This window comes from Gymnodraco acuticeps, unplaced genomic scaffold (assembly GCF_902827175.1).
Source record: "Gymnodraco acuticeps unplaced genomic scaffold, fGymAcu1.1, whole genome shotgun sequence".
Classification (NCBI taxonomy): Eukaryota; Metazoa; Chordata; class Actinopteri; order Perciformes; family Bathydraconidae; genus Gymnodraco; species Gymnodraco acuticeps.
In genome coordinates, this window is record NW_022991935.1 from 174478 (window position 1) to 197009 (window position 22532).

At 41.7% G+C, this 22532-nt stretch overlaps 1 protein-coding gene across 5 annotated transcripts in view; it reads right to left on the reverse strand.

The window, feature by feature from the left end:
* Positions 1–22532, reverse strand: part of LOC117535748 (septin-7-like) — a 78855-nt gene that overhangs the window by 54084 nt on the left and 2239 nt on the right. For 4 of the 5 annotated variants that reach the window (XM_034200285.1, XM_034200284.1, XM_034200283.1 and 1 more), the window contains exon 2: positions 17545–17644. In XM_034200285.1, the coding sequence (XP_034056176.1) occupies positions 17545–17644 (100 nt within the window). The remainder of the gene's footprint in view (positions 1–17544; positions 17645–22532) is intronic. The other variant, XM_034200287.1, reaches the window with a different exon arrangement.

A 22532-nucleotide genomic window follows, 5' to 3' on the forward strand; every position in this document is an offset into this window, starting at 1 on the left:
CCCGTGACAGGTTGATGAATCCTGAAGTTGCCCAAGGATTGTTCAGGGAGCACGAATCCTTGTCAAAAAGAAGACATGGCCAGCAAAATAGACGCTGAAGTTTAGCGCTTCCAGTTAGCCACTCCGTGCGGACATAATTATCCTCATTGAACGTCCGATTCTCTCCCTTTTTCCTCTGTGTACACACAGCTCGAGTGCGGGCATTGGCCTGTCATCTGATTTAATTTTCAGTTGCTGCTGTAGCGGAAGTTTAGTAAAGTTATGTTTGATTAAGTACGCCAAATCTCCACCCTCCATAATGCTTAATTTGCTTGATAATTTCTAACGGCGGTGATGACAGTTACGGCCCGTCTACACTACAGGCATCGAAAAAGCTTGAAGCTGGGCGTGTCTGAAGCTTGGCGATTTTTTGCGAGCAACGCGACCAACAACCAATCACATGAATCTCCCGCCCCTGACATACAAAGCAATAGCAATGTTAAAACGAAGTAAACTGGATATAAACTCCCCAAACAGGCGAAAACCTACCAGTTTCACCCACTGTCTCTGCCACCTCCCTCCATGCCTGGTTCCTCCGGTTTGTATCCCGATAAATTGTTCTGGTCGGAAAGAACCGGGTGATTTGCTACCGTAATTTCTCATTTCGCATATGAGGAAATGAACTGCGGTCCGGCTCTCCCAGCTTGCACGCGGTTTGATTGGCTAGCGCTTGTACTGGCGGGAATTGCAAAAACGGGATTTGATTGGCTGACGCCAGCTTCGAGCAAGCATCGAGCCTCAAAAGTTGAACATTGTTCAACTTTTGACGTCGATAGACGCTCGCGATGCTTGCAACGCCTTGCCATGCTACCCACAATGCAGTTCGGCGAAGTTTGAAAATATCCTACGTCACCCCATTCAAATGAATGGGCGAAGCGTTGAAAGCATTTTTTGACGCCTGTAGTGTAGACGGGCCATTACAGTATTAAAACTGATGTTGATGTGATTTGATTGGATGGCAGTGTCCAATCAAATCGCCAGCCGCCTCTGAAGGGAAGCAAGAGGCGGCTGGCTTCCCTTGGCATGGCCCTGACCAATCACAGGTTGGCAGGGGCATCACGTGAGCCTCATCTGATTGGTCAATCCCTCAATTTTTTTTCACCAAGGGAAGCCAGATTCGGCTGGCCTCCTCTCGCAATAGCGAGTGCAATCTACTGTTTCACCATAACATCTAGAGGGGCGCTGTTTGTTTCACTCTTTGTAAAATACTCAATGAGAATAGGGGAGAGAGGGGCCGGCAGCAACACACAGCAAAGGAGAATTATCGAAACAAAACAAAGTGTTTTTATTTATTTATTTAAATTATAACTACAATCCGAAAAAACAGGGGAAGCCTGGCTTCCCTTGGCCTCCGGGAGAAAACGCCACTGCAAGATCACAGAGAGTAAAATCGGGGTGGCAGATGTTTCGGATCATAATATGATTAGCTTGTCAATACATCTGAATAGTAGACAAAAGAATACAGTGTGGAGGCTCAATGTGGGTGTTTTGAATAATAAGGCGACCGTGGAACAGTTAAAATCCTTAATAACGTGTTAACGCAACAAAAAATGAACGCCACTAATTATTTTAACGCGATTAACGCACGTGTATTTTTTGTCCTCGGCCGCCCCGTAGTTTCAGAGCGCATCGAGTTTAAAATACCATCTACAAGCTGATGCTGACAGCACCGCTCCTGCTGCCCGCTTGCGGCAGACCACACTTCCACGCTCACCGGCAAGCCCGGACTGGCCATCAGGAGGGTGTGTGTATGTGTGGCGCGAGCGAGAGAGAGAGAACGCGCACACCTTACGTGTATTGTTGTTGTTAGCATCTGGTGCTAGCTAGCTGCGCTAACGGATATAAGGAGCTGTTTCAATGAAAACAGAGGAGCGACATTTCGCCGACAACTGCGCCGAGCATATACACACACACACACTCACTGTATTGTATTATTGTATTGTATGAGAGAGGTTCCAGGTTGAATTGAGGCAAATATTTGTAATGTTCAGAGGTTGTTGTGTTTAATATTCATGAGAATATTTGTCATTGTTCAAATGATAATAAACAAACGATTTGCATAAAGCATATTTGTCCACTCATATGTTGATATGAGTATTACAAACTTGAAAAAAATCCCTCTAAAAAAAAGGTACATTTAGAACAGATCAATCGCGATTAACTACAGATGAAGCACTCCAGATCAGACTCAGGTGGGTGTGTCCCAGTCAAAAGCCCAGCGGATGCCAGTGGCTGGGGGTGTTGCCAAATTGCTAGAGGGCGTTGCCCAATTTCCCCATTTGTTCAATTACAGGATTTAACCATGAGATGGCGCTTCATTCACAAAATACACAAAGACAACTGTTTGCAATGTTTGCAGCTCTGCAGTTGTGTTTGCTGAATACTGTAGCATTTAATCACTTATGTGTTACTGTATGATTTTCACAAGCTACTATAATGAAAAAACATCAATATTTTAGATCAAATAAAGTATATAGTTTGCTTTATGCAGTATATTTCTTGTAATATTGTTGGGGTGTTTTTACACAGTACAGTAGATTGAAGTAAATCAACTTATATATTAAGATAAGATAAGATGGACCTTTATTAATCCCGTGGGGAAATTCAGTAGTTCAAACAGCAACAGGGTGAGAGTGAAAAACAGGACAGCACAGATTCACACAGATTAATAAAATCAAAAATAAGATGAGCGATACAAATAATAATAATGAGAAACTATGAAATAAGAAATGAATAAAACTAAAATATAATTATCATATCATATATTATAATGTATTGTATTATTAAGTAATATCATACATTAACCCCATTATAGCAGATGCCACATTGAATGGATGAAGACATTTATGCATCAATAATTACAACAGAGTATTTCTAAATACAAGTTGTAAAAATACTTATATGTATTTAATATTAACCCGTTGGAGTCAACCGTCACGCCGGCGTGATCAGATCACATGACCTGTGCCGCATAATAACAACAGTCTGGACAACATTGCCGTGTGTTTCTGTCGAAAGTACTGGCTTGAAACTATATCCCAGTCTTTGTTTCATGCAAAAAGACCCAGTAAACACGGCGAGACGATGATATAAAGTTAATACATTTCAAAAGTATGAAAAATGGAAGCACATATTTGAATATATTCGCCGCATTTGATCATTTTACGAAACGGAAAATACTGGAAACTGTAGATCCTGCTCAACAGGATGTATATGTGTATTTCTGTCGAAAGTACTGGCTTGAAACTATATGCCAGTCTTTGTTTCATGCAAAAAGACCCAATAAACAGACAAAAATAAACACGGACATACGATGATATAAAGTTAATACAGATATATTTCAGAAGTATGAATAATGGAAGCACGTATTTTAATATCTTCGCCGTATTTGATAATTTTACGAAACGGAAAATACTGGAAACTGTAGATTCTGCTCAACAGGATGTATTTACCAGGGAGGGGGTGAGGTAATCAGGTAAACGGAGTGATACGAAACGAGACGAAAAGAGACGAAGAGGGACGGCGGGAACCGAAGAGAGACGGCGGGAAATGAGAGAGACGAAGATATACGAAGACAGGCGGCGGGAGGCGAAGAGAGACGGCGGGAGACTGGATTGAAGTAAAGTGACAGACAAACATTGAGAATTTAGATATAGTTAGATAGATTTAGAGTTTTGAAGATTCAACTATGATGAAGAGAACTCTGAACGTGAGTCAAGCTTTAAGCTTGTTTTTTGACATGGAGGAGGAGGAACCTGTGATGTTGCCCTCTGTGTCGTATTGACAGAAACTGCTTTGAAGCGTGGCACAGATAAAGACAGAAAAAACTGATTTTTGTACATAATGTGTATATATATATATATTTGTATTATATTTATAATAACACTTTTGCCTTATCAGAATGAAATCCCATGCTACCTCAATCAAACTTTCACATTATCATAGTGACATCCCATGTATATATTTCCAGCTTTTAAATGGTTTCGTTGTGTATGTTTGTGTTACCTATATGAAAAATAATATCATTTTCAAAATCTGTTTTTACGTTTTTTTTGTGATTTTGGGTCCAAAATGTTCATATAGTAGAAGATCACTGCTCTAAACAAAGTCAAAAATCCTACATCCAAACGAAATAAATATAATTAATTATGATGAATAGCCTACGTTAAGTCTTGTTCATTGTTTTTCACTTTTATTAAATGTTTGATATTTCCGGTGGAAATGGTGGACTATCGGACATTCAAAATGCAGCATATTTTCACTCTTACACACATATATTCTCCTTTTACATACATACATCTTCACTCTACACACATATATTCTCCTTTTACATACATCTTCACTCTTACACACATATATTCTCCTTTTACATACATACATTTTCACTCTCACACACATATATTCTCCTTTTACATACATACATCTTCACTCTTACACACATATATTCTCCTTTTACATACATACATTTTCACTCTCACACACTACTCACACATTCATACATTTTGCTCTCATATGATCATATTTCAATGCACACATTCATATATTGTCACTCACACATTCATGCATTTTGTTCTCATATTCATATAATTTAATGCTCATATTTATACATTTTGCTCTCATGCGAAATGTACTAAAACAAAGTATGTCATGGTAGTGGTCAGCTGTTAAACACAAAAGTGTTTCTTAAGGGCTGTAAATATAATAAGCCTGTTGTCAATTTTAGACACAGGCTTATTATATTTACAGCCCTTAATAACATTCATTTTCTGGACTCAATGTGTGTCTTGGCCGTTTTCTTTGTTCCAAGCAAACGAGTGCTTTTTGTTTTGAAATCACTTCCGCGAGTTTCGCGGGCCTCCCCCCTCGCTCCACTGACCATTAGACCATTTAGTAAGGTAACAAGCAAAAGGGCAACAACGCCTCTCAGACGCTCTTCCGTTAACTTGTTTAATAAAGAAAAACAAATGGTCCGTAGATACACGGACTCATATAGCCTATGTATGTATACTGTAAGGAGAATGTATGTGCGTGAGAGGACCAGTAGGAATTACGGGATAGAAATATGCAAACACAAACCTACAGACTGGGGGATGGGAGATCACAGGAGTGGGGGGGGAGTGGGGGGGGGGCTGTGGAATGTGACCCTTGGGAGAATTCCTCCACACATTGCGATGGCCAATTCGTTTTAAACAAAGAGTTCACAACACAGGACAACATAGGCAACATGGGGGGTGGGGGCTGGTGAACGGTCTGGTCAATGTTTGTAAACACAATCCCCAGGATGTGTCCTAATCAGGAGCCGGGTAAATGAGAGACTGAGGAGCCCCCGAAAAACAGATCCCGAAATAGCTCGTCCTGGTTTCCGCAGCAGATAGGCCTACAGTATGGTGTCTGTTATGTCAGTCATTTTAAATAAAATGTTGAAAACTGAACTTGAAAATGGTTTCCTCTTTTTATTTTATTTATCATTTTCGGGACGGGGAGACGTGTGTGATTAAAAATTAATTTGCAGAAATGTAAAGTGATCTAACTAAAGTTCTATTCATATTCTTGACGGGAAGAGCAATGTAAATGGGTGGCCATATGCATTTGAAAAGCAATATAAATCACACAGTTATTATACAATAGGCTATAAAAGCACCATCGATAACCATTACCTTTATCCAATTCAAACTTTGGACGGGAAAAAAGGAAGGTGTACATGGTTGGGCTATACTGTAGGCCCAGGGGCAGCAGGTGCTGGAGGCTAGGGAAGGCTAAGCCTTCCTAAATATTTGTGTAACTGCATCCTGGTAAAATAAAAATATAATGTCTTTGACATTAGTGCTGCTATGCAGCCACCTGTGCCCTGTACCACGAAGCCAGTTCAACAGACCCTGGATATGCTTGAGTTATCTTAACTAACCCTAACAAACGCGATCTCGCTAAACGGTCCTACGGCGCTGGTTATCAACTCGGTAAATCAAGCCAGGGGTTCTCTCTCCAGCTGAGAACGCGTTCACGTGAAAGGGGCGGGGTTAGCTACATTTGACCAATCACAAACAGGGACAAGTGTACTGACAGCGCAACATCATACTTCATTAATGAAAAGTAAACTAATATTAGACAAATATGAACTTTAAACATCCATGATGACTTAAACATATAATCCAGGATAAGCCACATAGTTGCACCTGCAAGGAGAATACAGAACAACTCGTTAAAAAATAAACTGCCGAGTGTTTGAAAGCGTACAACAGTTTTATGATACTGCCCCATCTAAAACACGAGGGGATCTGACTTTATTACATTTGAGTTGAGTGTTTCGTCAACTTAATGTGTTGCTTAAAATAATACGTCTGCATACAGTATATGTGACAATGTAACTAAGTGTTGCACGGCCAGATACGGCTCGAGAAGCTGACTCAGATAAGGAAATATTGTGATATCGATGTGAGATCGATGATCTGAGTGATGATGTGATGTCAGTGTGATATGAATGATAAGTGCGACACGTCGGCGTCTTCTCTGCATACGGCAGTTTAAACTGCATTTCCTTTCTCCTGTAATATGACTTGATAGATTTAAACTCCGCACACTGAGCTCTGATCGGTCAGCAGATGGTGCTTTCACTGAGTTGATCTCTTTTCTATAGACGCCGGAGGCGGGCAGCGTAAGATGAAAACAAAAGTTATTTAGCCTTCCCAAACCTGAGCCTCACGCGCCGCCTATGTGTAGGCCTACTGTATACATACAAAGGCCATTCAAGCTAGAGTTCTTCTGGAAATGTTCACATCAGGCACCTTCAAGTTAAACAATACTAAACAATTAACACAGTAGGCCTAAATTATGTGGATTAAACCACATTTATTTCGTTAAAAATAAACGAAATATGATTTAGTTTGAATGATTAAATGTCATCAGGCACCTTCAAGTTAAACAATCAGGTGCACACTTTAATGTGCCGCCACCTCCGGACTCGGCTTGACTCGGTTTAAAGAATGCACAAAATGTGTTTAATCGTTTATGTCAGATATGTACTAAGTAGCCTAAATACATTTGTTCCTGCTCAAGATTAGATTAAACTTTATTGTTATTGCACATATTGCAGGTACTGAGACAACGAAATGCAGTTTAGCTTCTAACCAGGGGTGCAACAAGCAGCGAAAAGTAATGTGCACAATACTACAGTAAACAATTAACACAGTAAATGATGTGGATTACACCACATTTATTTCGTTAAAAAGAAACAAAATATGATTTTGTATGAATGATTAAATGTAGGGTGAATTGCCCTAATGTGGGACATTTTTGCATTTCAGACTTCGGGAATATATTGCGATATGAAGCCGATACAATAAATCAAAATCCAGTAGGCTACCATTCCGAAATCCCCAGTAATATTAGACACTAATAATACAGTAAACTATTAACACTGTACATATTATTGTTTGCCCGTGGGATTAGGATGATCGGTAGTGAGACCCGTGCTGCATTTTCCAAAAACAAAGCGATTATTTTTGTTGTTGTAAACTCACGTGGATTACATTTAGTGCATTCATTTCAACTCGCGAACATATGATAGCCTACATTAAATGATCGTGAGGATGATGATTGAAAATCGTTTGTTTGAGCCTGGATGCATTTCCTGATCTAAAAACATAGCGATGGTTTTGTACTTACGCCAACGTGAATTAAACATTATTTTGTTAAATAAAAACATGGGGATGTTTAGTAAATGATTACATGTCTCTTATTTAGCACAGAATATGATCCTATCCGTGACATATGGATCTTAACAAATATCCGCTATATCAGATACCTGTAGATCAGCTGTTTATTTCACATGAGTTCCAGTGTGGCAGCTTTTTAATCACGGCTCCCCCTGGTGGATCCATGATCCATTGCAGCTGGTTTCATTATAATTAAATGTATTTATCAAGGGGGCGTTTCAAGTCCTGCGGGGGGGGTTTTCCTTTTCAGCAGGGGCCCACCCAGTGCCGATCACGGACCCGCACGGGTAGGCGTCTGAAATGGAGCGCTTCATCTGTATGGACAATCATGCGATTAAATATTTTAATCGACTGACAGCCCTAAAAAATATAGAGGAGAATGATAATGGGGATGTGGACCCTGGGATACTGTGGGATGCTTTGAAGGCTGTTCTCCATGGAAAGCTGATCGTCCTAAAGGCCCTGACACACCTACCCGATTTTGGGAGTCAGAGACCGTCATAGGCAGTCGGGCATTCGCGGCGCCCTACTCAGGTTGGTGTGTCCAGCACCGTCGTTGCTTTACGGCACATTTTCACACCTCCCGCGGCCGATTCAACATCAAATCACTCTGATTGGTTGTTGCCTCTTTTGAATAACGAATACACACTGCCGCTGCCTTCTGGTAAGGACAGTTATTGCCACTCGTCGACTGAAGTCTTTGCGGTGTGTTCGTAGGCGGGCGGCGTAGCCGACGTAGCGGACGTAAAAGTCGGGATGCCTTTGGACGCGTTCAATTATTTCCATTTTGCCTAAGGAAGGCAAAGACAAAGACCACTTTAAAAATTATAGGCCAATTTCTCTTTTAAATGTGGACTACAAGCTGTTTACCTCAATCAGATTTGAGACTTTTATGCCAGATCTTATTCATGAAGACCAAACTGGATTCATTAGAGAGAGGGCGCCAAACACAAGACAATATCAGAAGGACTCTCCATATTGTAGACAATGCACATAAAAAGGGCACGAGTATGGTTCTGGTTAGTCTGGACGCAGAAAAAGCGTTTGACAGTGTCAGTTGGTCTTTTTGATATGAAGTAGTAGTACTAAGGAGGTTTGGTTTAAATGAAAATGCAATTCGGTGTATTAAGACTATTTATCATGAACCTACGGCTAGTGTCAAAGTAAATGGGAGTCTGTCCAATAGGATTCAGCTGGAGAGAGGCTCTAGACAGGGTTGCTGTCTCTCTCCTCTCTTTGGAACCTACTCGACTAGCCATCGGCACGGTCCCGCAGTCCTCCGTTGGTGTGGATGTTGGTCTAGATGCTAGGCCAGCAGCCGCCGGCGCGAGCCCACAGAGATCCTCCGGCCGAGCTAGCTGTTTTGCTAGCCGGCCTCGTGTGCAGCCAGCCGGTGATGCATGGTTCTCCGCTGCTGTGCTTTTAGCCCTCGGTGTGGGCCCCCAGTGCTCCGATGGTGTGGATGTTGGTCCTGCTGCTAGGCCAGCAGCCGTCAGCGCGAGACCACAGAGACCTGCCGGCAGAGCTAGCTGGTCAGCTAGCCGGCCTCTTATGAAGCCAGTCCGGTGGTGTCCGGTGGTGCGAGAATATCCGCTGCTAGGCCTCTAGCCCTCGGCATGTGGATCTCCGCTGCTTGGCCACCAGCCCTCGGCGTGGACCCGTAGTCCTCCGACGGTGTGGGTAGAGGTCCTGCTGCTAGGTCGGCAGCCGTCAGCGCGAGACTGCAGAGACCCGCTGGTGGTGCTCGCTGTTCAGCTAGCCAGCCTCTTCGTAAGCCGACTGATGGTGTGTGGAGCTCAGCGGCTGGGCCGCCAGCCGTCAGGTCGATGGAAACGACGCCGGGACCCGGACACGGGTGGATATCTCCGGAGAGCAAGAGACACAGCAGAGCCAATAGACCAATATTCTCTGATGTTGTAGGAAGAAAATGTGAAAATCTCTTCAGCTTCGATTAACCACACTTTATTTGGGAATCTAAGGAAAACAACGTGCTAAAATGCTAACATATAGGACCGACCACTCTCCTAGTTTCTTAACAAGGTTACTAATTTCTGTTAGAAACGGGAAGTTGTAGATTCACTTCAGCTCTCTATGGCATATTGAACATTGCACAGCGTGAATTGGGCCTGTAATGAGTAATGCACAAACATTTGGATTGTGTAAAGAACGTGTACACATCCTCTTTCTGCTGATAAACACTTGACAAAAATGATTTTGTAATTTCGTTAATAATGCTTTTTTTTTGACGGGCGTTTATGGTGGTCTTAAAAAAATGTTCAGCTAACATTAAATAATTGTATAAGCTGGTAAATCTAAGTGGATGTATCTTGTGGTGACCCTGATGGGTTCAGTGGAAGGTAGGGGTGTAACGGTTCACAGAAGTCACGGTTCGGTTCATACCTCGGTTTGGGGGTCACGGTTCGGTACAACAAGGAAAAGCAAAAAAAAGTTCCAAATGCTTATTTTTTTTGCTGTTATTTATTTTTAACAGTAGTGCAAGTTTAGAACTCTAACATTTGGAATCATTAACTGTATTACACAGTTAAAAACAAACCACAAACAGTAACACACACACTCAGATGGCCATATTATTTATAATGGCTGATGTCAAACTAAAAGGTTAAATAAGCTGTACAACTAAAAAGAATGTCTTGAAAATATGAAAATAAATAATAAGAAAATGTTTGAATCACAATCAATAAAAGGTAATACAGAACCGTATAACATCTCCTGATGTCAATATATAAAATAAATACAACGATAAATATAAAACAAAATAAAATCTGTACCTTTAGGAGCAATGTCTAACATGTGTAATTAACTTGTGAGTGTGTGAGGCTCCTAAATAAAGGTACTCAAGCTTTACTCTACTTTCAAGTTTTTCTTCAAAAAGATGAGTTTGTCTACGTTGTCAGTAGTGAGGGCAGATCTGTTGGCGGTAACTATGTCACCTGCCGTCGAGAAAACCCTCTCGCTGGGGACTGAGACTGACTCGGATGTGATTGAGCATGTTTGATGTGTTACCACTAACATACCGCACCGCTGTCGAACAACGCCGACACACCGTCCTCGTCCGATCCACAACTCGCACCCCATCATTGCTGTAGTCCACAGGGAACCCGAAATGTTCCCACACACCTGATTTAAAAGAAGCAGGTGGGTCTTTTAGCTCCTGTGTGTTGTGTGAACTCGCCGTAGCTACTAACTTTTCTTCTTCATGTATTGTGTTCGTTTTGTTGTGTTTTGTTCTTGTTCTTCATTTGTTATTTACGGGCGGCTGGCTTTTAGGCGCAATACCGCCCCCTGGATTATATATAGTGTAATACTGCCCTGAGTGACAGACTTTTTTCCCACTCGTAAAAAAAGGCGTATTCGCCGTGTGACTGCATGTGCCGAACCGTGACGTCCGAACCGTGACGTCCGAACCGTGACGGTACGGGACGAATACGGATACCGTTACACCCCTAGTGGAAGGAGAAAGAGATGAACTCTTTAAGTCGTCCAACCTTTATTATTCCAGCCTGGGTTTCAGCTTCCTGTTTAGCAAACTGCCGTTGTGAAAGAGCAGCAGCAGGGACACAGAGCCAGCAGAGTGACGGCCGGCGTGAGAACCAGAGACAGAGCCACCAGCATTAGATGCTGTTTCAGTCTCACATACGGGCCCCTCTGTCTCTCTGCCCAGTTCTCTTGGCTCCGAGCCCTGCATACCCCAGCTGATCCTAATTACACACATAAGAAATGTGAGGAGCATAGCAGTGAGTCCTCTCTACACAGAGGACATTTAAAGGAGGGAAGTTTTTTTCCACAAATAAATGATGAATGAAAGCTGTGGCAAAATATATATTATTTTTGTTCCATAACATAGGAAAGATATTGACGAAATAAAACTAAAACTGTGCCTTTTTTATCTTTTCTTTGATTGACAAAAAAAGAGTTGGCTTTCACTTGACTTTAACCTTTCAAAAACATGTTTTATTGCTAATGAATACTATTAATAATAATGCATTTTATTTATGGGCGCCTTTCAAAGCTCTCAAGGACACCTTACAGAGCATAATTAAAAACAAGCAACAAAGAAGATCAAACAGTAATTCAAGACTTAAAAACAAAGACTTAAAAATCAGTTTAGAATAATTAAGATATTAAATACGGCAGTTTAAAAAGGTGGGTTTTCAGGCAGGATTTGAAGGTTGAGAGTGAGTCCATATTGCGTATGTCTTGTGGGAGAGAGTTCCAGAGACGGGGGGCAAAGTGGCTGAAGGCTCTTGACCCCATGGTGGTCAGGCGGGCAGAAGGTACAGTGAGTTGGAAGGCAGAGGAGGATCGGAGGGCACGAGAGGGAGTGTCGATGTGAAGGAGCTCAGAGAGATATGGAGGTGCAAGAGTGTGAAGGGCCTTGAAGGTGAGGAGCAACATTTTAAAGTCGATGCGGTATTTAACGGGGAGCCAATGGAGTTGTAATGCTCCATCACATGTTTCACATCTATTACAGGGTGAATCTTAAACTGAAGCTTGACTTTAAAGCAACCCAACGGAAGTTTCATGTAAGTTTAGTTATTTCGCTCGTAGCTCGGGCTGCGGGGCTGCTATGGGAGCACGTTGATACGACCTTCCTAACCGGAGATATGGCCGCATTTTACAATAAACTTCCGTTGGGTCGCTTAAAAACAAATATCGCAAAAACAAATCGCAATCGCAATATCCGTCAGAAAAATCGCAATTAGATTATTTCCCCAAATCGTGCAGCCCTAGCTTTAACTAGGTGGGTAGGAAGGGGGTCAAGCTGGCAGGTGGATGATTTGGATTTACGAATGAGATTTGATATTTCAGCGACAGTGGAAAGTTCGAAGCTGGATAGTGGAGAGGAGAGGGGAGCATACGGAGTTGAGTGAAGTGATGTATAGCTAGAGGAGGTCAGTTGCTGGTGAATATTTTTGATTTTGGCATTGAAAAAGGTCATGAAGGTATTACATTGAGCAGTTGAATACAGGTGGGGTGCAAGAAAGTCCGGTGGTTGCAGAATGCTGTTGACTGTAGAGAACAGGGTTCTGGTGTTTCCTTCACCTGACCTAATTAAGTTGGCATAGTATGCTGATTTAGCGGAGGAAAGAGCATCCTTATAGACGAGTATGTGGCTGTTGTACATGTCCTTATGAACTACAAGGCCAGTTTTAGTATACAGGCGTTCAAGACGACGACCTTTAGCTTTGAGCTGGCGTAACTCAGGTGTATACCAGGGGGCAGAGCGAGTGAAAGAGACAGACCGGGATTTCAGAGGTGCATGTATGTTTAAAAGGTTATGGAGTCCATCGTTGTAATGGGAGACCAGCTCATCGGTGGTGGATAGGCAGTCTTTGCAGGTGAGGTTATTCATTCCATTAGAAAAAGCAGGCGTGTTGATATTCTTAACGTTACGGAATGAGATGGATACTGACATATTTGCTTTGGGTAGTGTTAACTTGACATTGAAGGTTACAAACTTGTGGTCAGAAATGGGCAAATCGAATGCAGAGCAGTTCAGAGGAGTTACACCAGAGCAGCAGATCAGATCAAGTATATGTCCTTTGGAGTGTGTGGGAAAGTCAATATATTGCTGTAATCCAAAACTGGAGATCCATAAAACACCAGCTAGATTTGACTGCTCCACTGTCAACAATGGCACCGAGGTAAAGCCTAGAAATCCTGTATTTAAAAAAACACAACAATGTTTCAAACAGTGAATCAAGCTAAAATAGTGTGGGATCCTCGGTGCAAGCCGAAGGGACTATTCAGTGGACATTTACATTTCCGCAGCATCTGCAACAAACATGAACAGCTAGAACATCTCCTCCTTGAGTCCAATATTGACTGTTTGGGAATATCTGAATCTTGGCTAAAACAGTCGTCACCATCCACTCTTGTATCTATGTCAGGATAGAATGTGTTTAGGAAGGACATACTGAAGGGAAAAGGAGGGGGTGTGTTGCTTTATGTAACGAATACCTTTACTTGTAGGGAGATTGCACTCCCAGCCAATATTGAATTTGATTGTGTGGAAATCACACTATCTGAGGAAATGTCCCTCACCATGATTTGCCTGTATCGACAACCCACCGCTAAGGTGGATTTCTATGACAGGTAAAACTCCTGCTGAATTCCTGTGATTCTAACAAAGAGCTAATTATCCTAGGAGACTTTAATATCAACTGGAATGACAAACAAAATATAAAGAGCTTAAAACGGATCATGGATAATCACAACTTAATACAACTAATGGATCAACCGACTAGAATAACCAAAACCTCCAAGACTATGATTTATTATTTACAAACAAAGCTGACAGAATAGTTAAAACATACAACTTCCTGACCATAATCTTGTTCTTTTTGCCAGGAAACTCACAAAAAAAAGGTTCATGGCCGCACCTAAAACCCCTGCCTTCGGTTCACGCTTCATCCCCAAAAACCTGCAACAACATTTTATGGAGGCAGTGAAAATGATTGATTGAGGAGACACTCTGTCCTCTGAAGACATTGGTGAAAACAGTAATCTGTTCATATCTAAAATGAATGATACATTGTCTTCCTTCTCAAGAAAAGGGTGCGGGAAGGAACATCAACCCTGTTGGGGTTCCACAAGGTTCCATTCTTGGACCATTACTGTTTTCACTGTATATTAATGACTTGCCTAATGTATGTCCTGAGTTGAATGTGCAAATGTATGCCGATGATGCGGTCATCTTTGTACATGGGAAACACTGAAATGATCTCATCCTGTCTCTCAAATGCATTGGACAAGGTTCAACACTGGCTGAACAACATTTGCTTACAGTTAAATGCAAAACAAACAGTATGCATGATGTTCAGTAAACGACCAGTCAAAATCGAAGGATCCAATGTGTTTTTAAACAGAGCAGAAATAGAACTAGTCCCCCACTTCAAGTATCTTGGAGTCATAATGGACTTAAACTTGACTTTTAAGAAACATATTAAGAAAGTATCAAATACCATTAAATTCAACTTGCAACATTTTAAACAAATTAGACCTTTCTTAACTGTCAATGCTGCAGAGTCATACCTCCACTGCATGATTCTATCCCACATTGAATGCTGTTTGACAAACTGGTTGTTTGCTTGTGCCACAAACCTAAACCAATAGAACAGCTGTACAAGAGAGCTATCAATGTGTTTGACAGAAAGCCACATTCATACCACCACTGTACCATCCTTGAGACACACAATTTATTGAGTTTTGACCATTTTAAGTCTTTTAAAAGTATGTGTTTTCTTTATAAATGTTTACATGGACTGCCCCCCCCTCCCTTAGGGGAATTCATCCACAGAAAAGACACTGGACGCTGCACTAGGTCAGAAACCAGAGGAGACTGTGAAGTCCACCGCAGAAGGACCACTTTCAGACAAAATGTTATATCAATTAAAGGCAGCTCATTGTGGAACAGCCTCCCAACTGAGATACGGGATTGTCCCACTTTGAACAGTTTTAAAGGTCAACTCAAAGAATGGTTGAGAAACAAACAGACGTATAATCACCGCTAAATGCACTTTAACACAGGGGTATCTCCTCCTGCACTTTATGTAGCTCTTTTATCTTCTCCTGCACTTTATATGTCGTAGCTGCTACATTACTGCCATGTGTTTACTGCTTGTGTGCTGCTCATGATCTTTCTGCATATCATGTATTTATTTGTTGCTATGTATATAAATGTCAGGTTCTTAAAGGTGGGGTAGGTCATTTTGGAGAAACCAGCTGGAGTGCGCTAGAATTTGAAAATACACAGCCAGAACAAATCTGCCACTTCCTCACAGAGCCCCTCCTCCAACACACACGAACGCGCACATGACCAATGAGAGCACGAGATAAGTTTGTGCACAGATGGAAGGCTGACAGGCAGGTAGGCCATCCAGTTACTTTAGCCGGGTGATTGGTCGTGCTTTTTACAGAACTACAGCTTCCACAGATGATATTTTTTAATGGATTTTTTGTCAAAGCACTTCAGATATTCATTGTTAGCAGGATGTTAAGAGCATTCCATGGAATATAACAAAAAGTGTATCTCGAGCATGTTTACGTTTTAAAGCATTATTTGTTTTAAATGTTCATCAATATGCATTGTCCCTCTTCAAATAAACGATTAACTGAAATGAAAATACATGATGTTTAAAGTAACAATTTTGCCGATGGCGATATTACTGTGTTTTTTTTGTTGTTATTTATTACACTTTTGTGCCAGGAAAGCAATAACTAAATGTGTTTTTAAAAAACATGAACTGTTTTTCAGGCTTTTTTATTAAATCTCTTTACTTTGCTGTACTATTACCTACTGATTGAGGTGATTTCACATTCCAACAGACAGTGGTTGCTTTTCATTCTTGTTTTCCGTCATTAATACCCCACTGGTGAATGTCCGAAGCTTTTGAGTTTCTTAAAAACGGCGGTTGTGACCATCCGACCTAATGGTACTACTAAACTTTGTAGCGGTGGTGATGTGAAATCATGCAGCCGTCATATAGTTTGTTTGTAACTAACCCTAACCCTTTGCTGTGTTTGTGTTTTGTGCTGAACTAAACATGTCAGTATGCTAAACATGTGGTGGTCTTATTTTATGCGACATTCCAAAATCTAATAAAAAAATCTCCATTTTATCGTGCTAACTCCTAGGTTGACCTACAACACAACAATACCACTTCCTATTAGCCCCTGACCTTAAATGTAACAACTGGACAAAAGAGGAGGGTCTCTGGGTGAGTCGGGGGCCACAGCGAGTTCAGACAGGTCTGTTATAACAGCTGGACGGAGGGCTGAGCGCTGACAAGACAGCAGAGGCTTCATGGTTACAATGACTTCAGATATAAAACCTAAATGCATGCTTTCATTTTTCAGAAAGGCTGCTTCAATACATTCTTAACCTTTGTGGTGCCATTCAGTCAACTGTGCAGCTTTTACCCTCTGTCGTTTGATCTGTTTGTAAAGAAAATCCCATAAATCATCACCTAAATCTTGGATATAACCTCTTGTTAAACCTAATTTCTGAGTAAAATAGGCAAACACATTTGAATAATCTGACTGAAGTTGAGTTTACAAGAACATATCTTGATGGATTGTCACAGACTGGTTTATGTCAAAGTTTAGTCAGTTTTGAAACCATTTCAATTGTTTTCTATTGCAGCATATCTAGACATTTAAATGAAATAAGTCATCCTTCTTTTTCTTGTGAAGAAATAAAATGTTCTTGTGACAACTAGATGAAATAACCCCTTATTTTCTCATAAAAACATTTAGAAATGTGATTTTGGCTCCCTAAAACACTACCTATATGCGGTAGTGTATGTTCCTGCACTCTGAGTCCACTTCCTTCCCACTGTACTGCTGTTAGCCACATTTAAGGTTCCTTCAGCCATGACCCTGCGGCCCCGTTTCAAATCAAATCACCCACAGCACACAGATGTGATATTCCATATCCCGGAGCTGCAGAGGCAACTCCCCTGGGGAAGTGTAGGAATCCAGCTTTCATATGAATTGTGTTCACATGCACACTCTGCATCACAACACTTACTGTAATGTTCTTAAAGCCACAGGGCACCACCACTCTGCACAAACTGCTTTCTAAATTGTCACCTTGAGTGACTTGCTGCATGCCACACATTCTTTACCTCCTTTCAACCTGCGCTGATGAGCCACATCCACACAAAAATGAAAACACACTCAGACAGGAGGAGATAGATGGGCATACACAGGTTGGCAGAAACACATGCAAACACACATCTCAGACATGAGTCAGATGTTTCCAACTTACCTACAACCATTAACGTAAACTCAAACCCTCTTTTGACTGACTTCCGGTACACCTGGTTGGGGAGATTTGCAAAGCCCACATAGCCCTCCAGGTTCCGCTGCTGAAGAAAAACACACACAATTAATATTAACGCAATAATCACACAGTATGAATAAATGGTACAAACACACATATGCAAAATTGCCTGAAATGACTATCTTTAACATAGAGTAAAGGCTTGTAACAGCATACAAGGCTTTGGTCAAAAGAGAACACACAGCATCTATGCTACTATGGTATGTGTGTGTTGAGAAACAAATACACAGCAGATTTGGAGCTGCACACACACACACACACACACACACACACACACACACACACACACACACACACACACACACACACACACACACACACACACTACACACACACACACACACACACACACACACACACACACACACACACACACACACACACACACACACACACACACACACACACACACACACACACACACACACACAACACACACACACACACACACACACACACACACACACACACACACACACACACACACACACACACACACACACACACACACACACACACACACACACACACACACACACACACACACACACACACACACACACACACAGACACACACACACACACACACACACACACACACACACACACACACACACACACACACACACACACACACACACACACACACACACACACACACACACACACACACACACACACACACACACACACACACACACAACAGAGGAGGTGAGGAAGAGGAAGTTTAGTGGACTCTGCTAAAGTCTATCACACAAGTGAAGTTAAACAGAGAAGTCATTTTATAATTGAAAAATCAAAAGGTATGTGTGGAAAGTTGAGGCTACACCTACAAAATAAATCAGGTTCAGTGTTTCCCCATACAAATAGCGGCTGTATGACTCCATCCTAGGAGCAACACTGAGGTTTATTGCCTAGTAGGTTAACACAAATGAGGAATTTGCCGGTGTATGTGGTGCATACATAAACTCAGTTGAAGAATATCAATTGTAAGAAAAACAACCACATTTTGTTAACTTTTGTCAGCAAATATTTAAAAAAGATATCATAAAGATATAGAAAATTATTTACATGAAAGACAGATATACCAAAAAATGACGTACAGTATCCTATGACAAAATGCTCAGAATAATACAATAAAATATGTGCAGTAATGTTATGAGAAGTGGAAAGCTGTGCAGATATTAAGAGAAGTATCTTCAATAAAATAAATAGAAAACAAGATAGTTTGCATAGTATGTATTCATGTAATGCATAGTGTCTATGGAGAGGCTGAGGGTAAATGGAACTGGTCCCTGGTGTGGGACAGGAAGTGGCTCTCAGACCAGGTCACAGCCCAGCCAGCTGCTCTTCCTTATCACCACAGAGGGATCTTTCCATCCCTTTCTCTCTTCCACATCACTCTATACCTCTGCAACTCCCAGTCCGCTGTCAGATAACAACCCCCCCCCCCCCCCCCCACAATCCCTGTCCTGCACGCTACGTGAGGCAAACACAATCGATGAGCTTCCTGCCAGCGAGCGGCTCTCTGCTCTGTCATGCATGGAGCTGATGGAAATCTGCCGCTCTGCACTGAGAGCTCTGTGAGATACAGGGTTTAAAGCTCCTGCAGCTCAACTTTGGACTAGTACAAATTAAAAAATAAGACAAAAATAAGAACCCATCCTTAGTTTTGAAAACTTAAACGGGGACATATTAGGTCATGTTCACACTACTGCACGAGTGTAACTGTGAATATGCCCAATCGTTATGCCCAAGCTTCTGTACTTGGAACTAGAGTTTTTGTCTGTTTGACGCAACTTTTGGGCATTATGGGTGTCACATGATGCATCATAGCAACGTTCTTAGTTTATGGTGCACTTAGTCATTACTGCTGACAGTGAATCATGGATGCATAAAGAGAACTGGGTACAGCGTTGGAGGCTGGGCCATGTCCATTCCTATTAAAGTAGACCTTCAGTACAACAGTACAGGGATGGATCTTTCAGTGATCTTCCGCCTCTACTTGGTCCATGGCACTTTTCCTTAAACCCATTCTGGTCTCGGCTCAGAGAAATGAACTCTGGACTCAGCTTTTAGAAAATTGTAAAACTTTGAGAACCTAATGATTTAAATAGGGTCTATTCAAGTGTGGAGACTGTGAAGATGTGTGACTTCTGCCCTTTGTACGTCAATAGCAAAAAATGCATTTTGGGGCCCAATGGTGTCACTTGACTAACATGGAAGTTGTATTACCACCGTTTGGCCACTATGAAAATGATGTGAATACATTCACTGTCCCCAGTTCTCTCATCAGATTCATATATTAGTGTTTTCCAAATCGTCCCCAAACTATACCTCACCACAAGACTGCTACCAACATGTATCCAGTTAGGAACGGTGATGGGAATATTACAAGGATCTTATGTTGTGTACAGCTTCTATTTCAGTGTGTCAGATATTTAATAAACACATTTAAGCAGAGATAATATCAGATTGTACTCAGTATCCAAAAATACCAAACATTGTACTGTTAAATGGATGAGGAAAAAAAAGTGTAACTGGAATATGTCAAAAAAATATTTAATGTAGCTGCTGAAGAAAACAGCTTGAGGCATGCATGTGAACACATACAGTGAAGCTTTATAGCAGCGAGGCTCCTGAATATGTCCACCCAAGAATCTACCAGTAAGAGAAACAGCCTCACCCTGGGAAACTAGACACATACAAATATTTTTTAATCACAGAAACGTGCCTTTGACCCAAAAACCGTACTTAAAGAAATGGCAGACTGATTTGCTCTGTAAGCCATTTCCATCCAATCATTACTTTTCTTTATATGATTGAATAGCAATCCATTCTTTATTATCCATTGTTTCATAAACTGTGACCAAGCACACATTAATAATGGAAGACAGTAAAAGTATGTGGACAGACAGCACTATTCCATACTATCGTGAGCCTTTGGCTTAGAACTGTGTTAGCCACCAGTTCCAACAAAGAAACATTGATGCTACAACATACAAAAAGATGTGAGGAAACCGTGATCTTCCAGCACTTTAGCAATAGTTTTGGGAACACTTTTTCCTGATTCAACATAACAATGTTGAATCCATGTGCAAAAAGTAGGGATGCTCCGATCGATCGGTCACCGATCGAGATCGGCCGATACTCACTCTCTACCGATCGATCGGTGCTCTCTAAACATGCCGATCGCGAGAGCCGATCGCATGACGTAAAATACATGACACTTTTCTCTGTGTGCGGCAAAACAAGCTCGCCAAAATGGCTTCACCGGTCTGGCATTATTTTAAGGTGTCCGAAAAAGACAGTAAAATAGCAGTATGCAACGTGTGTGTGAAGCAGAAATCCTGCAGCTCCGCCCGCCGGACCGGTAAGCGGAGCGAAACACACAAGAGTTAGACCTAACACACTTAGCTAGTTTATCTACCTCTGGAACAAGCTAAACTAGTTATACATATATTTATTCTTCACTGTCGGGTGGATATAGATACTAAGTAATTCATTATATTTGGTGGGTATCAAAGTTACCAGTATTCGTTGGCTTGCATGACTGTTTGTCCCTTGGACAACTGAGGAAATAGTTTGAATAAATGATATACTTCAAATAAAAAAATAAAAAAGCAAATAAAAACTCATATTTCAGGAAGTTTTATTTTATAGGTGTTGCCTCTAACTAGCCTATTTTTACATTTAAATTCACTCCCCTGTTTGACATACAGAAACACTGGCGGTGAGACACAAGCGACAGCAGTGGCTGTAATGGACGGTATACGTGTAAAGAAAAGGACACGATCCATTTTGCTCATCGATACTGTGATGCATGAAGCCTCACACCAGGCATATCTACCCTGAACAAGCCTGGAGCACTTTCAGCTGTTGCAATGATCCACCCACATACATGTGGGGTGTGTGTGAGATGTAACACGTGTGTTAAGGTGCTACCTCTGGTGCTCCATCCATTTCCCTTTAGCTGCACTGTGGGTAGTACAAGCAGTGCAACATGCTGGGTTGTCATGTAGCTATTTGGAAAACATTTAAGGTGCATGGTTGTCAGTGTTTAGTTATAAAAACCTATCAGTTTAATATTGCGCTTGAAAACCGTTGATAGGACGGCTCACAAAAAATGACCTCAGCAAAAATATAGATATACATTACGCCAGCATAAGCTGTAACTCTCAAAACAAAGAATGTCCCTCAGCTTTACACACTAAACTGACACCAAAGAACACGTCCCGACGGAACATCGCCTCGCGTCTCTGCGTCTTGGCCATGTGTCGCACTGGAACACAACGCAAAGACTTCAGCCGACGGCCAAGTTGCACGTACGAATTGCGCATGCGTGAGTGGCAATAACTCTCCTTACCAGCAGGCGGTGGTAGTGTGTATTTGTCATTCAAAAAGAGGCAACAACCGGAAGACAGACTGCGTGATACACCGAGAGAAGAAGAACAGACTGCGTGATATAAACAAACAAATAACGTGTGCGTTCCATTTTCCCTCTACAGCGAGAAGCTCATGGGGCTTTCCAGAACCTGTGTCGAGAGCTGGAGTTAAACGAAATCTCAGATTTGCCTTCTTAATAGTTTGTTTGGGTCCCTCACTTCAGTTTCGCTCATCATGCACTGATTCGCTAGCTGAACAGCCAATCAGAGTGATTTCTTTGGCCGACGGCCTTTAGCCGACAGCCTCGCGATTCAACATGTCGAATCGGCGGCGGAAGGTGTCGGCACGGCCGAAAAGACACGACGGTGCGGGACACACCAAGACACACCAATCTGAGTAGGGCGACACGACGCTCATCGCCGGCCCGACATCTATCGACGGCCGAAATCGGCTTGGTGTGTAAGGGACTTAAGGCCAACCTATTCTCATTAAAACAGTATTAAAACTATTTGTATAAAAGAATATAC